The following is a 22,676-nucleotide window of genomic DNA, read 5'->3' on the forward strand; positions in this document are numbered from 1 at the left end:
AAAGTTACTGTGAAAATGTAAGCTTTGCAGCTGGAGAAATACAATCTTGTTGATGAACTGTTTGCCAGTTGCCATTTGAAATGCAGTGCAATGGCAAAGATTGTGCACTCAGGCTCTGTCTCAGATCGAATTTTTGTTTCGAAAGTTTTCAAATTGTTCATGGGATGTGTGTTTGCCAGTAGGGGCTTCATTATTGCCTGTGATAATTGTACTTTCAAAGGTGGTAACGAGCAGCTTTGAACATTGAACTCCATCTGGTGTAGGTACACCCACAGTGCTGTTAGGAAGAGAGATCCAGGTTTTTGACTCTGGGCTTGAGCCTCCGGAAAGATTTCCATGTGGGGTTGAGAGCGGGAACAGCCGCGAGCTTCCTGGCGTTTGGCCTGACAAAGCTGGCAATGCTATTTAATGTTAATCGGTCCACTTAACGAGGCCTCACAGACTTCATGCTGCAAATGATGTCTAGTCATCCGATTCGCAGGCACTGCGCTCGCCAGTCCCCAACCCACTAACAAGGCCGAGCAGCACTTGCACAACCAAGCCCACTCGGCACGCAGCCATGGTGCCGAGATGACCGGCCCCAAGGTTTGGAGACGCGGACCTGGGGCAACTCCTAAATACGATAGCCAATAGCGCCTAGGATGAAGTGGCAGCGGCCGTCAGCTCGGGAAGTCCAGGAGGACTGAACTTCAGTGTGGCAAGACGGTCAATGACCTGCACCGATAAGCACGGGAAAGGTGACACCCCCCCGCGCCAAAAGAATTACCGCTAAAGGCTTTGTATCTGGATGTGTGTGGCATTTGTAACACATTAAAATTGTCAACACAAATAGATGTAAATATGTATAACATGATGGGCATTACAGATATGTAGTTGCAAGGTAACCAAGGAAGTATGGTGCAGTTTGCAAGCCCTCTAATAGCAACATGTGGGACAAAATATGCACAAAGAAGTAATGGACCTTGTCAGAGAGGTGATTCAAGTCTACATATACAGGGCAAATCAGATTGGCAAAGTAGCATGGAAGATAATTGAATATATTTGAGACAGTTTCTTTGCGCAACATATTTAGAGCCAACCAGAAAACAAGCTTTTCAAAACCTGGTGATGAGAGTTAATTAATTATCTTAAAGGAGCCTCTAGGTATCAGCAATCAGAACATGGTTGAATTTCACTTCCAATTTGCGGGTGAGAAGTGTGGGTCTGGGTCGAAGACAAGAGTTTTGAATTTAAATAAAGACAATTCCAAAGATATGGATTCTCCCCTAACCGGCGGAGCAGGCCGTCCTCTGTTAGAAACTGGGTGAGGTTAGAAACAGGAAAGGAGAGGTCACCCTGTTAGGGGTTTTCTATAGGCCTCCAAAAAGTTCCAGAGATGTAGAGGAAAGGATTGCAAAGATGATTCTGGATAGGAGCGAAAGCAACAGGGTAGTTGTTATGGGGGACTTTAACTTTCCAAATATTGACTGGAAACGCTATAGTTCGAGTACTTTAGATGGGTCTGTTTTTGTCCAATGTGTGCAGGAGGGTTTCCTGACACAGTATGTAGATAGGCCAATGAGAGGCGAGGCCGTATTGGATTTGGTACTGGGTAATGAACCAGGACAGGTGTTAGATTTGGAGGTAGGTGAGAACTTTGGTGATAGTGACCACAATTCGATTACGTTTACTTTAGTGATGGAAAGGGATAGGTATATACCGCAGGGCAAGAGTTATATCTGGGGGAAAGGCAATTATGATGTGATGAGGCAAGACATAGGATGCATCGGCTGGAGAGGAAAACTGCAGGGGATGGGCACAATGGAAATGTGGAGCTTGTTCAAGGAACAGCTACTGCGTGTCCTTGATAAGTATGTACCTGTCAGGCAGGGAGGAAGTGGTCGAGCGAGGGTACTGTGGTTTACTAAGGCAGTCGAAACACTTGTCAAGAGGAAGAAGGAGGCTTATGTAAAGATGAGACATGAAGGTTCAGTTAGGGCGCTCGAGAGTTACAAGTTAGCTAGGAAGGACCTAAAGAGAGAGCTAAGAAAAGCCAGGAGGGGACATGAGAAGTCTTTGGCAGGTAGGATCAAGGATAACCCTAAAGCTTTCTATAGATATGTCAGGAATAAAAGAATGACTAGGGTAAGAGTAGGGCCAGTCAAGGACAGTAGTGGGAAGTTGTGCTTGGAGTCCGAGGAGATAGGAAAGGTGCTAAATGAATATATTTCGTCAGTATTCACACAGGAAAAAGACAATGTTGTCGAGGAGAATACTGAGATTCAGGCTACTAGATTAGAAGGGCTTGAGGTTCATAAAGAGGAGGTGTTAACAATTCTGGAAAGTGTGAAAATAGATAAGTCCCCTGGACGGGTTGGAATTTATCCTAGGATTCTCTGGGAAGCTAGGGAGGAGATTGCTGAACCTTTGGCTTTGATCTTTAAGTCATCTTTGTCTACAAGAATAGTGCCAGAAGACTGGAGGATAGCAAATGTTGTCTCCTTGTTCAAGAAGGGGAGTAGAGACAACCCCGGTAACTATAGACCAGTGAGCCTTACTTCTGTTGTGGGCAAAATCTTGGAAAGGTTTATAAGAGATAGGGTGTATAATCATCTGGAAAGGAATAATTTGATTAGACATAGTCAAAGTGGTTTTGTGAAAGGTAGGTCGTGCCTCACAAACCTGATTGAGTTCTTTGAGAAGGTGACCAAACAGGTGGATGAGGGTAAAGCAGTTGATGTGGTGTATATGGATTTCAGTAAAGCATTTGGTAAGGTTCCCCACTGTCGGCTACTGCAGAAAATACGGAAGCATGGGATTCAGGGAGATTTAGCAGTTTGGATCAGAAATTGGCTAACCGGAAGAAGACAAAGGGTGGTGGTTGATGGGAAGTGTTCAGACTGGAGTCCAGTTACCAGTGGTGTACACAAGGATCTGTTTTGGGGCCACTGCGGTTTGTCATTTTTATAAATGACCTGGAGGAGGGCGTAGAAGGATGGGTGAGTAAATCTGCAGATGACAATAAAGTCAGTGGAGTTGTGGACAGTGCCAAAGGATGTTATAAGTTACAGAGGGACATCGATAAGTTTAATGCAGAAAAATGTGAGGTGATTCATTTTGGAAGGAATAACAGGATGACAGAGTACTGGGCTAATGGTAAGATTCTTGGCAGTGTGGATGAGCAGAGAGATCTCTGTGTCCATGTACAAAGATCCCTGAAAGTTGCCACTCAGGTTGAGAGGGTTGTTAAGAAGGCGTACGGTGTGTTAGCTTTTATTGGTCGAGGGATTGAGTTTCGGAGCCCTGAGGTCCTGTTGCAGCTGTACAAAACTCTGTTGCGGCCGCATTTGGAGTATTGCGTGAAATTCTGGTCGCTGCATTATAGGAAGGATGTGGAAGCATTGGAAAGGGTGCAGAGGAGATTTATCAGAATGTTGCCTGGTATGGAGGGAAGATCTTATGAGGAAAGGCTGAGGGACTTGAGGCTGTTTTCGTTAGAGAGAATGAGGTTAAGAGGTGACTTAATTGAGGCATACAAGATGATCAGAGGATTGGATAGGGTGGATAGTGAGAGCCTTTTTCCTCGGATGGTGATGTCTAGCAAGAGGGGACATAGCTTTAAATTGAGGGGAGATAGATATAAGACAGATGTCAGAGGTAGGTTCTTTACTCAAGAGAGTAGCAAGGGCGTGGAATGCCCTGCCTGCAACAGTAGTGGACTCGCCAACACTAAGGGCATTCAAATGGTCATTAGATAGACATATGGACGATAAGGGAATAGTGTAGATGGGCTTTAGAGTGGTTTCACAGGTCGGCGCAACATCGAGGGCCGAAGGGCCTGTACTGCGCTGTAATGTTCTGTTCTATGTACCGGTGCCGAGGAGTGGAGTGAACCACTCCGGCGTCAGGCCGCCCGGAAGGTGCAGAGGGCGCAGGGGGTTCTTCTCCGCACTGGCCACGGCGGTCGTTTACAGTGGCCAGCGCGGAGGGAAAACGTGTCCCTCATGGCACAGGCCCACCCATGGATTGGTGGGCCCCGATCGTGGGCCAGGCCACCGTGGGCCAGGCCCCCCCCCCCCCCCCCCCCCCCCACCCCCCCGAGGACTCTGCAGGCCGCCCCGCCCACAGAGCCAGGTCCTGCCGGTAAGGACCTTGTTTGATTTACACCGGTGGGACTGGCCGAAAACAGACAGCCACTCGGCCCATTACGGAGCGGAGGATCGCTGGATGGGGGTGGCCATGGCCAACGGCCCCCGACTGGCGCAACACGATTCCCGACCCCGCTGAAAAACCAGCGCCGGAGAATCCGGCGGCAGGGCGGGATTCACGCCGCCCCCCGATGATTCTCCGGCCCGACGGGGGGTGTCAGAGAATACCGCCCATGAAGACAGCTGGCTAAAGTGAACTGGGAATGTAAGTTAAGAATAGAGTACTACAGTTACCGCGGCATACATTTCAGAAATTCCATAACTCTCTGCAAAGACACATACTGGTGAGAAAGACCGAGACGAGACACCAGTAATCATTAACTCCGTATGAAATTGGAAAAAAGTACAATTCTGGGAATTTGGGTCAGAAGATTGGACAAATTCTAAAACCAGCAAAGAATAACTAAACAAGCAGGTGAGAAAAATTTGAAGTCTGAAATAAAACTGGCTAGAAATACAAAAAATGTTTCTACAAATTAAAAAGGAAAAGCATAACTAAAGTGACCATCTGAGGAATTAATAGGGGGAAATAAGGAATTAGTGGAACAGACTGTCTGTCTGTCATCACCATATAGGACACAAAGAACGGGCAGCACGGTAGCACAGTGGATAGCATTGTGGCTTCACAGCGCCAGGGTCCCAGGTTCAATTCCTCGCTGGGTCACTGTCTGTGTGGAGTCTGCACGTTCTCCCCGTGTCTGCGTGGGTTTCCTCCGGGTGCTCCGGTTTCCTCCCACAGTCCAAAGACGTGCAGGTTAGGTGGATTGGCCATGCTAAATTGCCCTTAATGTCCAAAAAGGTTAGGAGGGATTATTGGGTTATGGGGATAAGGTGGAAGTGAGGGCTTAAGTGGGTCGGTGCAGACTCGATGGGCCGAATGGCCTCCTTCTGCACTGTATGTTCTATGTTCTGTGTTCTAACACACCAGAAATTCTTGCAAATCAAAGAGGTGAGTGGAAGTGAGGAATTTAAAGCAATTACAATCACTGGGAAAAGGGTACTGAGAAAACTTCGAACTGAAAAAGTCCCCAGGACCCGATGGCTTGCATCCTTGAGTCTTAAAGAAGTGACTGCTGAGATAGTAGACGCATTGGTTGCACATTTTAAAAATCTCTCGAGTTTCAGGAAGGGTCCCTCAACTTGAGAATAGTGAATGTAACTCCTCTATTCAACAAATGTTTGCCTAACATTTGTCTTGTGGGAAATGATAAAATCTCAATCCATTATTGAGCACTAAAAATATCTTGGTACAACAGGCAGAGCCAATAAGTTTTCAAGGATCAACTATCTGCAATCTAAATAAATGACATGGATGAAGGGACAGATTGTCTGTTTGCTAACTTCACTGCTGACCCAAACATATGCTGCAGAAGACAAAGGAGACCACAAAGAGATCTGGACTGGTCAAGTGAGTGGGAAAAGAATTGGCAGTTGGAGTGCAATGTGTAAAATTGTGAATTTGTCCCTTTGTGGCAGGAAGAAGAGAAAAGCATTTTAAATGGAGAAAGATCGCAGAGCTCGGAGGTATATAGGAATCCGAGTCCTCGGTACATAAATCAAATGTGAAATTCAGGTACAGGGGCGAAATTCTCCCCCAACGGCGGGATGTCCGCCGACTGGCGCCAAAGCCGGCGCCAATCAGACGGGCATCGCGCCGGCCCAAAGGTGCGGAATGCTGCGCATCTTTGGCGGCCTAGCCCCAACATTGAGGGGCTAGGCCGACGCCGGAGGGATTTCCGCCCCGCCAGCTGGCGGAAATGGTGTTTGTTTCCCCGCCAGCTGGCGCGGAAATGCGGCGCATGCGCGGGAGCGTCAGCGGCCGCTGTCAGTTTCCCGCGCATGCGCAGTGGGGAGAGTCTCTTCCGCCTCCGCCATGGTGGAGACCGTGGCGGAGGCGGAAGGGAAAGAGTGCCCCCACATCACAGGCCCGCCCGCGGATCGGTGGGCCCCGATCGCGGGCCAGGCCACCGTGGGGGCACCCCCCGGGGTCAGATCGCCCCGCGCGCCCCCCCCCCCAGGACCCCGGAGCCCGCCCACGCCGCCTGGTCCCGCCGGTAAATACCAGGTTTGATTTACGCCGGCGGGACAGGCAATTTCTGGGCGGGACTTCGGCCCATCCGGGCCGGAGAATCCAGCAGGGGGTCCCGCCAACCGGCGCGGCCGGATTCCCGCCCCCGCCCAATCTCTGGGAGCGGAGACTTCGGCGGGGGCGGGATTCACGGCGGCCAACGGCCATTCTCCGACCCGGCGGGGGGTCGGAGAATGACGCCCCAGATTCCTTTCCCCAGAGGGCAGTGGAGGTATGGTCATTGAATATTCTTCAAGCTGAGCAATTACATTTCATTTGCTTGTATTTTGAAGAAACTATTTAGAATTTATTCTATTAATGCCTCTGTTAACAAAGCTGAGGCAGGATTGCTAACAAGGTTGCAGTGTAGTATACAGATTTGCTCCTCACTTGTGCAGTTGGGTCCTTCATTTCCATTTTGACATGTACAGGTGAAAGACCCCCTGGTATTGGTGCAGATGGAATTGTTTTTCCATGAACATGCGTTACTGTCAAGACATTCATCCACATCTGAAAATAAAAAGCAGGAAAACAAAATTGTTACTTATTCCAAAACAATTGCTGATGATCTACAGCTGTAATTGCAGAGTGACATAATATGACAAAGATTGTGCCATCTTTTGTTTTTGTTTTGAAAATTGTGTATATGGTGTGACTAAAGTCAGAGTAGAAAGACTAATGGGGACAAGAACAACTGTTCCAAGACCAAGGGTACAATCTTCCCAAGTTGTGCAGTGGTGGATCAGTTGAGAACAGCTGTGTAAAACTTGTCTGATTTAACAACACTGTGCAATTTCAAAGTGCTGGAGGGATGGGCCTAAATGCGGTGGCAATGCTGGCAATGTGATATAGGCACACTCTCTTTATTTATTTTTTTGAAAATATTTTATTATTTTCACTTGGTTCGTCCGCACGCTCGCCACCGGTGCCTGGTACAGCAACCGGACCCAGGACCTGCCGTAAATACTCCCACTCAACCTGATCAAAGGCCTTCCCGCGTCTATGGCGACCTGCACCTCCCTTCCCTCCGAGGGCATCATAATCACATTTAGCGGGCTTCTAATGTTTACTGCTGTAGCGCACAAAGACTCACGAGAGACGAATAGAGATGAAGTTGATGAGGCTTTATTAAGCGTGACTTGTTCCCCGCAGTTCAGCAACAGACTGGCCTGCGGGGGAGAACTCCTGGCTCTTATACTCCGCCTTCAGGGCGGAGCTAGAGATCAACAGCCAACCAGGACCCGGGATCTGTCAGCCAATGACATCACGGCTTCACAGTCCCACATGACCCCTAATGCATACTACCACAACCGCTAAATGCCTCCCCTTCACAAACTCCTTCTGGTCCTCCCCTTTTACCCCTGGCACACACTCCTCTATTCTCGAGGCCAAGATCTTGACCAGTAGCTTGGCATCTACATTTAGAAGGGAGATTGACCTGTACGACCCACATTGTTCCGTGTCCTTATCCCGCTTCAGGATGAAAGAAATCGAGGCCTGTGACATCGTCAGAGGGAGTACGCCTTGCTCCCTAGCCTCTTAAACGCCCTGTTGAGCAGGGGCCCCAGCCCTGCAGAAAACCTTTTATAGAACTCCATTGGGTACCCATCTGGCCCACTGGGCCTTGCCTGCCTGCATCGCCTCCAGCCCCTCCATCACTTTAACCAGCTCAATTGGGGCCCCTAGTCCTTCACCAGCTCTTCTCCCACACCCACCCACCCCCCCCCCCCCCCAAACTCCAATCCCGACAAAAACCTCCTCATCCCCTGCACATCGGCTGGGGGTTACGACATATAACCTGCAGTAAAAGTCCCTAAACATCCTGTTCACCCCCACTGGATCCAAGATCGTATTCCTCCCTCCGTCCTTCACTTTCCCAATCTCCCTCCCGCTTCCTTAGCTGGTGTGCTAGCATCCTACTAGCCTTCTCCCCATATTTGTACGCGCCCCTCTCGCCTTTTTCAACTGCCCCATTGCCTTCCCTGTAGATAGCAACCCAAACGCCATCCTTGTGCCGCTCCTTCAGCAGCCCCTCCTCCGGGGCCTCCGAGTACCTCCTGTCTACCTGGGGAATCTCCTTCACCAACCTATCCATGTCCGCCTTTTCCCTGTGTGCCCGTATCCATATAAACTCCCCTCTCACCACTGCCTTCAACGCCTCCCATACCGTAGCTGCCGAAGCCTCCCCCATATCATTCATCTCCACATACTTCCGAATGGCCTCCCTCACCCGCACACACACCTCCTCCTCTGGTAATAGCCCTACATCTAATCTCCAGTGTGGGCACTGCCCCCCCCCCCACTCATCCATAAATCCACTCAGTGCCGGGCATGATCCGACACTACTATCGCCAAGTACCCAACGTCCACCACCCCCGGCAGCAACATCCTATCCATAATGAAAAAGTCAATTCGGGAGTACACTTTGTGAACATGGGAAAAAAATGAGTACTCTATCGCTCTTGGCCACCCATACCTCCACGGATCCAAACCCCCCCCCCCCCACACACACACACACATTGTGTTCCATAAACCCGTTTAGTTCCTTCACAGCTGCAGGCACCCTCCGTGTCCTTGAACTTGACCGATCCAGCCTTGGATCTACAACCGTATTAAAGTCCCTCCCATTATCAGCCGATGCGAGTCCAGATCAGGGATCTACCCCAATACCCGCCTCATGAACTCTTGTCTTCCCAGTTCGGTGCATAAATGTTCACCAGCACCACCGGCCTTCCCTCCAACTTCCCACTCACCATAAGGTACCTGCTCCCCGAGTCCGCCACCTGTTTGTTAATCAGAATCGCCACCCACCTTGTTTTAGAGTCCTGTCCTGAATGGAATACCTGCCCTAGCCATCCCTTCCTCAGCCAAGTCTGATCCAGCACCCTTGGGTGTGTCTCCTGTACCATTGCCACACCTGCCTTTAAGCTTTTCAAATGTGCAAGCAAATTCATGGACCCTCTTGACTGGCCCAAACACAACCCTTACACATTCTATGTGATTAGCTCAGTCAGGGGGGGCGACACCTTCTTGGGCCAACTTCCAGCCCGTGTCCCGCACCTCCTCAGGCCAGCCCTTGGCCACCCACCGTCGTCAACTCTCACCCTGACACCTTTAAACACTCCTTCCCCTGTCAGCAACCTTCTACCGCCCTCCCTCCCCTCCCATAACAAAATAACAATCCCAACCCCACCAATGCACTAATCAGCTGCTCACCCCCGACTGCGCTTCTATGAGCTAGCCTGCCCAGCTAGCCTGGTAGCCCCCACCCATGGTGCCTGGCATCCTACCACACACTGAATCCACTCCCACCCGCCAAATCATTCTCCCAGTACAAACTTTACAATCCCCACCAAACACAAAGAAAAGAGCAGCCCACCATCCCCTATCAAGAACGAACAAACCCAAAACAGAGCAATGGCCCCAAATACAGTGCAAATGTGGTTCATACAAAACAGGTACATCGCCTCCAGAGTTCAATGTCCTCCTTCTCCTGCCAGTCTATTGTCTCTAACAAATTCCATCGTCTCCTCTGGTGACACAAAATAAAGTTCCCGGCCTTCATGTTACCAACAAACGCGCTGGGTATAACATGCAAAACTTCACCCTTCTTAAAGTGGGCTGTCTTTACCTTCTTGGAGCTCGCCCTCCTTTTGGCCAGCTCTGCACCCAGGTCCTGATAGTACAAGTACCGCGCCTCATCTGCCTGACCACCTCAAAATCTGTTCCTTATCCAGGAACCGGTGCAGCCGCACTGTCATCGCCCTCGGTGGCTCGTTCTCTTGCGGCTTCCTCATTAGCACCCGGTCCACCTCCAGGGGCCGAGCAAATGCCCCTTCACCCAGTAGCTCTTGAACATCTGCGCCACATGTGCCGCCGTCCGCTCCCTCGCTGCCCTTCGGCAGGCCGATGATCCTGACGTTCTGCCTGCGCGATCAATTCTCCAGGTCCTCCACCTTCTCCTGCATCCATCTTTGTTGATCTCGCATCAAGCCCATCTCTGGAGCCATTGAGGCAAGCTACTCCTTGTGCTCCCCCACCGCCTCCTCTGCCTTCTGAATCGCCTTGCCCTGGGCATCTAACCTCCTCTCCATGCGGTCAATCCCTGTCTTTATTGGGTCCACCACCCTGGCCAGATCCTCCAATTTCTCCTTCCTCTGCTGGGCAAATTTCACGTGGAAGCAACTCACTAGCTGATCTGTCGACCACTGGGCTGGCAGGCTCAAAACCTGACCCTCGGCCATCTTCCCCCATGTCGCAGGCTCTACACCAGCTTTCAACAATTGTTCCCTCCTTTTTCGACCACCTCTGGTCCACAAATCCATACACCAGTGGGATACTCTTCTTCCACCCCACCGGGACCTTTTACAATCTCTCAGCTCCACTATTAGCCAGGGAAAAGGTCCAAAAAGTCCACCAAGGGCAGGAGCCACCAAATGTGCGCCACTCCTATCATAGCTGCCACCGGTAGTCTGGCACACTCTTTTTAAATGGCTCCCGATGTCAAAGCTAAATTTAAGGACCCCCTAGTGGATAATGGAAACACCCTCCAGCCCCACATTCAGAAGGGGATACGTCCATCACATGCCCCCAATTGATAAGAGGAGCCCTCACAACTAGCAGAAGTAGAACCCCCACACCACCAAGGGGCACTGTTGAGCCATGTCCCTCAACCACACCCCATCCCAGGGCTGCAGGCATCTCAGTGACTGCAGGGTGGTCAACATGACTGGTTTTGGTTTTTGAAAACCAATAGTAATTTGCGTTCGCGTGATGTCACGCGATGGGAACGGGAGCCGAGAAAAATTGTTGGCAGACGTTGGTATGGCATCAAGCCCTTTGTTAATATGTTAATTTATTTCGAAGTAGGGCAGCACGATGGTGCAGTGGTTAGCACTGCTGCCTCACGGCACTGAGGTCCCAGGTTCAATCCAGGCTCTGGGTCAATGTCCATGTGGAATTTGTGTTTCGCCCCCACAACCCAAAAATGTGCAGGGTAGGTGGATTGGCCATGCTAAATTGCCTCTTTATTTGAAAAAATGAATTGGGTACTCTAAATTTAAATAAATTATTTCGAAGCATGTATATTCGCCATCGGAGGGGGAGTGGGGAGCAGGGAAAATCTCAAACTGGGACCTTGCCGGCGGAAATCCTGTTTTTGGCTGCTCGTGAGATTTAGCGGCCATTATGGAATTTGTGCCCAAGTCTAGCGCAGCCGCTTGGTCAGACCCAGGGTTGGCCTACATTGGGGGCGGGGGGGGGGGGGGGGGGGGGGGGAGGGGATGTTATAATTACAGAATGCCCCTTGTGCAGCAGCCCCATTCAGTTTAACGATATTCATGTTCATGTCTCCAACAAGAAACTCATTGAGGCCTAACCCTGCCAGGCAGGAAACACCCTTTGCACTTTGATTTCTTGGATTCTGGAAACCCTGTGAACTAATCTCCCTTTCTGTTGTGCTTGTGCTGGTATTATCCATTGCTGTAAAAATATTTTTTTTTTCTATTTAACAGAGGAGTGAAGATTCCTCCAGTGGGTTTGGAATGCGGAATAAATTAAAAGCCCTCCGTATTGACACACGCTGTATGGTTTTCGATGAACGAACATTCATTCCCATCGAGGCACAGAAGGAATAATGTTATTAATTCCAAAGCTATTCAACATGATCGGTGGACAGAAATTGTATTTTTCCTGCTGCGTTCGTGGTAGCAAATTGCAAGAAAATATATCAATTAGAAATGAAAATTCCCATGATAGAGTTGACTTCAAAAATCAACATGGCAGTTTAAGAAGGAACAGTGGGTGTGGAGCGTTCTACTGCCTGAAGAGGGGTGGGAGGCTGCAGTCTTGATGCACATTACTTGGTATTGGGACAATCTGAATTCAACTATAGTGAGATGGGGAGAAGAGGACTTTGAGGCAGCCAAAAGTAAGCTGTGTCCAAATTCTGGAAGGATGAGGTGGTCGACCTTCAGATGTTTGAAGCGGGCAGAGTGGAATGATTACATGGTGTGGGGCGGTGAACTTGGAGGAGACAACATTTTCAAATTCAGAGTGATAAAAATGTCAAAGATATCTTTTAATACTGGCCTCTTTTATTGTATGTAACTCATCCGGACGTTATTCTGAGATTACTCTTTCCCCCCCCCCCCCCCCCCCACCTTTTATTCTGATGTTTATTCGTGCATCCCTCATAAAAAAGCATAATTACTTCAGAAAATGATGAATGATTGAGTCAGACTTGATGCCAACCATTAAATTGCATTACTTCACATGGGGTAATAGTTATGATCATATTCACTTTCATCAATCGATGCAAATTAACTTAATGAAATGCAATAAACAAAGAACATGCCATGCTTCCCAATATTTTAGACTAAATAAAAGCCATTTAATTGATCCTGCAGCATTATTACTTTTCAAGCAAGCCCAAAACCTCACTATTTAGCAACTCTGATTGTTATGGGCCAGGGATTAGAGAACCCCAAAGTGTATCATGGAGTTCACCTGACCCACAACTTTTAATAGATTGTGTTATGCAGAGCACACGGCCCACTCTACGGGTGTGGTACAGCAGAAATGGAAAAGTATTTTTTAAAGCAAAACAATGTTTATTCTATGAACTCAAGTTAACTTTTTAAAAACATAGTGAACATCTAGGCAACTATTAATTAAAATACAACCCCCCCCAAAGAATACAACGCTATGTAATCCTTTCAGCTTTCCTTTCAACATCCATAAGACTTAAAACACCTTTTACCAGAAGCGCAACAGGTTAAAGTCACTGTTATTAGTTTTAAATCACCAGGATCGATTTACAGTCTTTAGGTTACAGAGAGAGTCTCTAATACACCTTTTGGCTGTGACTGCAGCTATCCAGCTCTGAAAACGAAACTAAAACGCAACCTGCAGCAAACAGCCTAAAACGAAAGTAAAAAGCTGACAGACAGCCCAGCACCACCCACTCTCTGACAACACTGCAGTAATAAACACCCATTTCTTAAATGTACTCTCACATGACACTGTCCTCTCAACCTTTCTGTTTTTAAGCCTGGTAGTCTCCATATTTTTTATCATCCATCGGATCACAAATAGATAGTAATCAAAGGTGCTGCTGGATGTGGGTGCCCTTGATCAGAGGAAAGCTGAGGCCTGGTGACATCTCCACTTGTTCATGTGACAGTGCTCCAGCTTCAGTTCCTGCTGCCTCGAGCTCTGCACTTATTGATGTGGCGAGGCCCGAAGATTACGCGTAGGATAATGTTCGAACAGATCTTTCCCGAGTACCAAATTAAGGAATATCAGGGTCAGTATTTCAGACCGAAGAATAGATGTTACTGTTGGAAGTATTACTGTAGGTATACTAAAACTCTGAAATTCCTTTTACCCACATTTTCAAAGTAACCATTGTTCAGTTTTCTAAATGGGTAACACATCTGTTAATACACTGGTGACAGTAATGTTGCCTGTGTGTTTGTACAACATGACTGCATGGGACCACATTCTAATGTATCTTTTGTGTGCTTTTTAAAAACGTTTCGATATTATGTGATTAATTTTGCAATCATATTCAGCACTGACAGACTACTGTAAACAACAGCTGTTGTAGGACTAGTTGTTTCAAAGACATTTCTATGAATAATTAAATTTCTCACCTGTGCAGTTGAGTCCTTCATGTCCCTCTAAACAAGTACAGTTGAAAGAGCCCTCAGAATTGACACACTTGGTATTGTTTTTCTCTGAACAGATATTGCTGTCAAGACATTCATTCTCATCTAATGGAATAGTGCAGAATATAAAGTTATTAACTCCCAAGAGAATCTGGATTATCTATGGTTATATTAATAGTATTTCTCTCTGTGTTCCTCCTGAGACACAGAAAATTACAGCTCTTAACATGTCAAAAATTCACATCTGATAAATATCCACCATCCCTGCATGTTGGCTATGGACTAAACCTAAATGTTCATCCAAATGATGAATTAAATTGCTTTCAAAAATAACTAATTTGATTGCTTGTCCTGGATAATTATCCATGGAGTTAAGATACAATTGATGGCCTAAATCTTCCAGTCTGTCAATGCTGAACACATTCATATTGCCCACAAAGGTTTCTGTGGCTCAATTCTTTTATGATTTTTCAGCCATGTCTTCTGATCCTGGTTGAAGTCTCAAGGTCCATTGCAGCCTTTCTCTAGGAGAAGATCATTCAGGTGCATGAAGAGATGGAAGAAGGAAGACACCCCACTTTTCACTGTGGCTGCTATCTATGGATAAGATTTTCTTTTGAAGGTCCAAGTCTTTCAGTATCTGAGTGAATCAACTGGTAGGTGACTGAGTAGATGAGGGGGATAAATGGATGGCGGGATTAGAGGGGACGTTATTTAGGTTGGTGGGGCAGTTGGGTTGTCAGAGGCTAGTAGAGTAGGCAGAGAGGCCATGGTCGGAGCAGGTGGTCGGATCTTGGATCAAGTCAGATAAATAGTCAGGTGATGGAGGTATATTTGGGGTATTGTCAGGCGATTGGGGGGGCGGATGGAGTGGATTGGATACGGTGCCCAGTTGAGTTACGCTGACGAACCACTAGAATTAAACCAGGTATATTATGTGTTACTTCCAGGTAAGTATGCAGGTAGGTTATCTCGCTCAAATGAGACATTCCTCGAGGGTTCTGCACAGTGTAAATCACTCCATCAGAAGCTTGAAGGCAATTTATCAGGATGTCCGTAGAGTCCTGACACACACTTCCCTCCTCTGATGACTTGGTCATGAGAAGATTTGAGCCAATTTTAGCTTGGGCCCGATTTATTTTCCCATAACAAAGCTAACATGCAAAATGATACATTTGAGTGATTTTATGCTTACCATCGCAAGTAGTGCCATTTCCAGAATAACCAGCCATGCACTGGCAGTCGTATGTACCCTCAAGGTTAGCACAGAGACCTTTTTTGGAGCAGTTATTTAATTCTTCATGAAGGCATTCATTTATATCTGCAGAGTATAATTTCTGATATTTGTAAATGGGCATCCACTCATATAGGCCTCATGTGGAAGCTGGGTCATTTAGTTTCAAAACAACTATCTTATGTGACTTTATTAAACTTTTAAAAATTAACAGAAATAAATGGGTTTAATTTTCCACATTTCTGCACGAACAACATACATATTTCTACCACCACCACCCCCTCCCACCCAGAATTCTGAATTGTGCAAAGAAATAAGCTCAGACAAACATAGAAAAGTCCAAATTTGTTGTTTATTGCCATTGCTTTCTCAGCAAAGACAATGACCGGTCTTGGCTCGAGAGTTGAGTTCCGCATAAAGTTATTGAGAGGAAAACTTTTCAGGATTCCTACTCAGTGTGCACATACATTATTGTATGAAAAGTTCTATCTGGGCTTAGCTGAGTGATTCTCGTGAAATCCTAGCCAGTTTCACTCTTCAAGCGTGCACGTTCAGGCTTTATTTTTTTAACCAAAAACTAGGGATTCCCACCACTGGGACAACAGCTGGATCCGGAGCCTTCATAGAAGGACAGTGGGATACGGGGGGCCAATTAAGAGGCTGATGCCAGGACTACCATCCAATTGAGGAAGGTGGCTTGCCCCTCAGCGCTGTCAGCACAGGCAGGAGGCCAGTCACTTCACAGTCTCAGCAGCACCATCAACAGTGAGGCTGAAGGGGGAAGATGATGATGCCTAGATGAAGTGCCGTCGAAGGCCAGGCCATATTGTTTTTCACTAGGCAGGCAGGCCCTCGCAATTGGAGATCTCCAGCAACAAAAAGCGGCCACAGGAGGCTGAATGGTACCTCCAGGAACCCACTGGAAGGATATCTCTATATACCTAGTGGGCTTGCTGGGAAGTGGTCATGAACTGACCAATTACTTGGCTGCACAAATCCGCTGCCATCCCTGGCATTAATAATATTCTGCTGTTTCAGGAAGATTTCTGGTTTCCCTCCAAAATACATTTACCATTATTTTACAAGGTCTCCCACCTCGTAGCCTGTCCAGACAGCTGATAGAATTCAGCCTGCAGAATAGAACTGGTGCTGTGATGAGATAAAATTACTTGCCTCATTTGCTTTAATATTAAAGGTTAAATCAAATAAGTAGCTGAATGAATTGAACATAACAGTTGTGATAATTTTAGAACTACTGTGATTGACCTATTGATTCAAAGATCCCATTACACTAGTGCAACACTGACTTGGTATTTATCATAAGTTTCTAATTGTCAATAATATCCGGTGAAGCTATTTTACAATTTTTAAGGTACCTTGACATGTTCCATTGACATTTTTAAATCCATTCTTGCATTCACATTTAAATGAGAGTTCAGTATTGACACAACGTTGCCCGTTCTTTGAACAATAGATTGGGTTTTGGCATTCATTGATATCTGAAATTAAAACACAACAAAATAATTGTGCAATAAGTTTGTTATTAAAAATTGAATTTGAACTGGGATAGATTGGGATGCAGTATTATTGATCAATTGTCAATTTTCCAAAACATTACTGTTGTTGGAGTAATTCTCCCCAGGCAGAGGGACACTTGAATTCATGCTGATCAGGACAAAAATAAAGAACGTAATCTTTGTACTCAGTGCCTGCATGTTGGATCGAGAACCCAAATGACTGATATGAAGCTGGGTTGAGGCCCTTTCCCAGAGCCATGGCATAGGCATCCCACTCAACCAATCAGTGAGGGTCAGCAGGAGGTGCACCTATTCTTTCTGAAAGGAAGGATTTCTTACTGAAGGGTTGTAAGGCTTGGCACTTTGAGGATGCAGCAAATATAAAAATGAAGAGGAGACCTGGGAAGGCTGTTTCATCTCCTGCTGGAGGGTGTGATGGGTTTCAGTGAGATGGATCTTCCCAGGACAGGAGGAAGAGACAATCTCCATTAAAGCAGGCATAGATGAAATAAATTCATTTGCAGGATGTGGCTATGCCGGCATTTATTGCCCATCTCTAATTGCCCTTGAGGGTGATGTGGAGATGCCGGTGCTGGACTGGGGGTGAGCAAATTAAGAAGTCTTATAACACCAGGTAAGTCCAACAGGTTTGTTTTGAATCATTTGCTTGCAAAGCACTGCTCCGGAGCAGTGATCCGAAACAAACCCTGTTGGACTTTAACCTGGTGCCCTTACTCTGACTCTTACTGTGCCCTTGAGAAGGTGGTGTTGCCACTTCAAACGGCATTTCAGAGTCAACCTCATTGCTGTGGATCTGGAGTCATATAAGTAGGTGGGACTAGGTAAGGATGACGGATTTCCTTCCCTGAAGGACATTAGTTATGCGTTTTTATGAGTATGGTTTCATGGCCATCAATCAACACTTAATTCCAGATTTTTCATTTTTTAAATTCCACATGAAACGCATGTCCCCAGAGAATTACCCTGGGTCTCTGGATGACTAGTCCAGTGACAATACCGTTATACCACCACCTCCGCAACTGAGGATGTCAGCACCAGAAGTGTGGCCCTCCAACCTGAAAAGAGTACCAAGAAGTCTCATGATTCACAGGACAGCAGGAAATGTGAAAGCATTGCAGGTGCTAAAGACTATACTTTAATTTTTCTCATTATTCTCTTGTGCAGCAGTCCTCAGAAGACATATTGCAGTTGCACTCATTCATCTCTTTCCACTCACTTTGCATTCCCATCTGAACAGCCAATACTTAAATTCAACTTCCACCTTTGTCCTCTCACACCCAAGCCTCAGAATCATCCTCTGCAAATATTGTCCTTTCCTCAACTCCACGAAAGGTATTACAAACATTGACACTTCTGTTTTGTACCCGTGCAGGAAAAGAAATCCGACAACTTGATGAGTGGCTTGAGACGTGAGAGGAGTGGGAGAGTGGGTGCCTTCTAGTCATAAACATCGTGGAAGGAGCTTGTTTTAAATGGTGCATGACTAGAGATCACATCACTGTGGCAACCCATCTGCAAAAACTCATTTCTGCAAACATTCTCCTTTTTTATAATGTCACAAAGCACACAGATATTAATTGCCAGGGTAGTTTTATTTTGTGTTGGTGTGAGGAGGCAATAAAACCCCAGTGAGAATTAGCAGCCCCATTGTCATGTAACAATTATAATAAACTATTTATTAAAGTAAAGACAAATACACATGAATAGGGCTACTCTACTCTCATGCAATAAAGATGTATGAATTATTAAACACACACATTACTTATTTAGAGCGTACCGTCATGAGAATGTCGCTTTAAAAAATGTTTGGCTGCTCATGTTACTGCAGTGATGTCAGAGTGTGGGTGGTAGAGAGAGTGTGGGTGGTAGAGAGAGCTCTGGTTCTGCTTTTTAGTTTCACTTTGAGAACAGATTGGGTGTGTCTCTGTCTTTTTGGTTTTGTTTTTCAGTGTCCTGCAGCTGAAGTCAGACAAAGCAGCTGTACTGCTGTTCTCTCTGCCATGAAAGACTATCTCTGGATCATTTGGTGAATTCAGAATTATAAATGTTTTCAGTAGTGAATGTAAACCCTGATGTGCTTCTGTTTAAAGTTTTAAGTTTTCTGGATGTTAAAAAGGAAAGGTTAAAGGTTTACTTAGTGTTGTAGTCTTTGGGGGTTGTATTTGAATTAATGGTTGCTAAGATGTTCATTGTATGTTTTAAAAAGGTTAACTTGAGTTCATAGAATAAACATTGTTTTGTTTTTAAAAATACTTTTCCATTTCTGCTGTACCATACCTGTAGGGTGGGCCGTGTGCTCCCCATACCACAATCTATTAAAAGTTGTAGGTCAGGTGAACTCCATGATGCATTTTGGGGTTCGCTAAACCCTGGCCCATAACAGTACTCCTTGTTCCAAAATATATCTATGATACCTGAACTCCGTCAGACCTCCCCCTTCCCTCAAACGCACTGCACAACACATAGGTGGTACTCTGGTCTGGGAAATGGTCCAGCAAAGATATTTCTAACTGCTGGTTGTTATGAAGGTTTTCTGCATTGCTTTAAGATTTTGAGGTTTGTTTCATGTAAACTTGAACTCGAGGCTGAAGAAGTTTGGCCTTCAGGCTTGGTGGCTGGAAACGGGCTTGTCTGCTTTCTGAGACTGCTAAATGGTAATTGCCTCCCTGGCTTCTGATCGTCGGGCCAATTGTACCTTTGTTCCTCTCAATTATGCCTTCCGTGTATTCGGCTCTCTGCCCCTATGAACTTCCTTGATTACACCTTATTGACCTTCCCAATCGTCTATAAACTGTTCCTTCACAAAAGCTATTCACATCAGGGGCGAGATTCTCCGACCCCACGCCGGGTCGGAGAATCGCCGGGGGCTGGTGTGAATCCCGCCCCCGCTGGTTGCTGAATTCTCCACCACCGGAGATTTGGCGGGGGCGGGAATCACGCTGCGCCGGTTGGCGGGCCCCCCCCCCCCCCCCCCGGCGATTCTCCGGCCCGAATGGGCCGAAGTCCCGCTGCTGGAATGCTTGTCCCGCCGGCGTGGATTAAACCTCTTACCGGCGGGACAAGGCGGCGCGGGCAGGCTTCAGGGTCCTGGGGGGGGGGTGCGGGGGCGTGATCTGGCCCCAGGGGGGGTGCCCCCTCGGCGGCCTGTCACGCGATCGGGGCCCACCGATCCGCGGGCGGGCCTGTGCCGTGGGGGCACTCTTTTCCTTCCGCCTTCGCCATGGTCTCCTCCATGGCGAAGGCGGAAGAGACCCACTCCACTGCGCATGTGCGGGGATGCCGTGAGCGGCCACTAACACTCCCGCGCATGAGCCGCCCGGCAAAGTCAGTTTTGCGCCAGCTGGCGGGGCACCAAAGGCCTTTCCCGCCAGCTGGCGGGGCGGAAATCAGTCCGGCGCGGGCCTAGCCCCTCAAGGTTAGGGCTCGGCCCCTCAAGATGCGGAGGATTCCGCATCTTTGGGGCGGCGCGATGCCGGACTGATTTGCGCCGTTTTTGCCGCCGGTCGGTGGACATCGCGCCGATTACGGAGAATTGCGCCCCTGATTATTATCCAAACTACATTCTAATCTCGTTATTGAGAGAGATGTATATCAATGGGGCCTTTTCAATACTGTTTATTGCTGTATCTAGGCAGATTTTTACCTGTTGGTGGACATCTCTTATCCTGTTCTGTATTTCACTTTTGTTTTACTGCTGTTGCTAGACAGATTCATGACAATAAGAAGAGATTCTCTGTTCCTGCTGTCACTGGGAATTCCCTGTGAAGACACCGAATGCTGCCAGAAATCCTGCAGGTGTGGCTGCACTGCTGGTGGGACCAGAGAATCCTGCCGCCAATGAATGGCCAGTGATTTCCGGCCTAGATTTTGAGCAGATGTGCTCCATGGTTGGCTCTCTTGCCCTTGATCCGACACCTCTGATCATCATTCAGTTCCCCAAACTCTCAAGATTCAGTTAGACATCTCGGTGCAGTCATACTGATCAATTTTCCACTCCTCAGTGAGGTCTTGGGTGCAATACAGCTTGTAGCACTCTTTGCTATTCTTATGTGTTCATGTTTCTGATTGAACTGTGAGAATTTCATAGTTCTACCATTGAAACTGGAGGAATTATTTCCAAATCTCCCCTCATCTCTATAGGAGCAGGTGGAATATTCAAAGAGAAACTAATCCACCCACTGGATTTATCCTGTTGTTTCTTATAATGGCTAGTTCTCTTTTATAGCTATCAAGCTTCACCCAATTCCAGCTGCACACTCCTGACACTTCCAGGTGTTCAACCCTTTATACATAAAGGATGGTCTGAAGTCACATGACAAATCTATGGAAAGCCACATGCACAGAGGCTGTGTGTGTGTGTGTGTGTGTGTGACATTACTCTACTTTTGTTCAGCAATTGTTTCGTTCCTTAAAACTGCCAACATTTATTTGAAATTCAGTTCACTGTTGTGCCAAATCTTGGGCGGGCGGGATTCTCTAATAATGGGGCTATGTCCCCATGCCGGCGTGAAAACCGGCGCCAATGGCTCCGGTGTCAACGGTCCCCGAAAGTGAGGAATTCTCAACTTCCTAGGGTGCTAGGTTACCGTCGGAGTGGTCCCCGCAGCTCCATCCGGCGGGGAACGGCCAGTGCGACTCCATGCACCAGCGGAACGGCAGGCGTATTTCCGCGCATGCGTGGGGGTTCCCTTCTCCGCGCCGGCCCCCGGGCAATATAGCGGAGCCCTACAGGAGCCCGCGCGGAGTAAAGTAGCCGGTCCACCAATCAGTAGGCCCCGATCGTGTCCCGGCCCTTGTCTTTTCAAAAGGATCTTATTAGCTGCTTGAGTGAGAAAAATATGTAAGTGAGAAAAATATGTAAATATGTCCACCTATGAGCAAATAAAGGTTGTCAAGTCTGTCCTAGTTTATTTCGAGAAGAGCTGCAGGTATTTTATGATGTCCTAAGTGGAATCTTTGTACAATATTAGGTACCTATGACATATGTTCATTTTAAAGGCACAAAGTTAACAACCTTTTTGACATTTACCTTGGCAAGAACCATTTACCCTTTCAGATCCAGTCTGGCAATTGCAAGTATAATTTCCCATCGTGTTTTCACAGGTCTCGTTTGAAGGACACCTTCCAGTACTATTTGTACACTCATCAATATCTGCAACACAAAGACATTTCATTAGATGATGCACATTATTAAAACAAATTTTATTTTGCCAGTATTAAATCCACAGCTGAGCTACTTTGAGGATATTCAGGGGCAGATGTTCCAAATAGTGTGACAGAGGCTAATGGATTGGCTGGCTGCAGCAAATGGAGGAAGATCGGGTGTAGGGAAGTACATATTCACTAACCCTACTGATTTTCTCTCGAAGTTGACAGAAGGAAAATCATTTCTAATTCTCTGGGTATTTTCTGGGTATTTACAACTGTTAATATGAAGAAACTGCTTTATATTTAACATAATTATTTTTGCAGTTCCGTTGATTAGCCTTACAGAATTTACTTTGTTCTTAATAATGTGAATCGCTATTGGTTAGTCTGTGCTTAGCAGGCCAGGCAATATCTGTGTAGGGAGAAACAAATTGAACAGACTGAATTTTCATTCGGATGTGGAGGCAGGACTGGAGGTGGATGAATCCAAGATTTCTGACTACAAGGTGGTCTGCTGGTCTTCCACCATGGACCCAAGTGGCTCCAGGCAATTTTCATGGAGGCAGCATGAATATCCTGCAAGTAGTGGGTAGCCAATTAGGCCAAGGAAAGGGCTTGTGAAAAGTCTCTCTGCGGACACCGACTGGAATTTTGCTTTCGAAGTACAGGCCTCCAACTGAGACCAAAATACAGTTTGAGAGTTGAAGGCGGCAACCCAACCAACAGAGCAGGGGGATGTGGTGACAACACTCCACCTAACTACAAACAGGCCCTCCCTACCCCTTCTCCCACACTCTGCTATAGCCATAGGGCCACAGCTGTGGTCGCTGA

The 22,676-nt window shown here is 47.0% G+C and overlaps 1 protein-coding gene across 2 annotated transcripts in view; it reads right to left on the reverse strand.

Moving 5' to 3' along the window:
• LOC140389708 (uncharacterized) overlaps window positions 1-22,676 on the reverse strand; it is a 287,989-nt gene that overhangs the window by 121,686 nt on the left and 143,627 nt on the right. For both annotated transcript variants that reach the window (XM_072474126.1, XM_072474125.1), the window contains 5 exons: window positions 21,727-21,849; window positions 16,536-16,658; window positions 15,121-15,246; window positions 13,911-14,030; window positions 6,646-6,765 (listed from right to left, as the gene is read on the reverse strand). In XM_072474126.1, coding sequence (XP_072330227.1) covers window positions 6,646-6,765; window positions 13,911-14,030; window positions 15,121-15,246; window positions 16,536-16,658; window positions 21,727-21,849 — 612 coding nt within the window. The remainder of the gene's footprint in view (window positions 1-6,645; window positions 6,766-13,910; window positions 14,031-15,120; window positions 15,247-16,535; window positions 16,659-21,726; window positions 21,850-22,676) is intronic.

The sequence above is a fragment of the Scyliorhinus torazame genome, chromosome 14, assembly GCF_047496885.1.
Source record: "Scyliorhinus torazame isolate Kashiwa2021f chromosome 14, sScyTor2.1, whole genome shotgun sequence".
Lineage (NCBI taxonomy): Eukaryota > Metazoa > Chordata > Chondrichthyes > Carcharhiniformes > Scyliorhinidae > Scyliorhinus > Scyliorhinus torazame.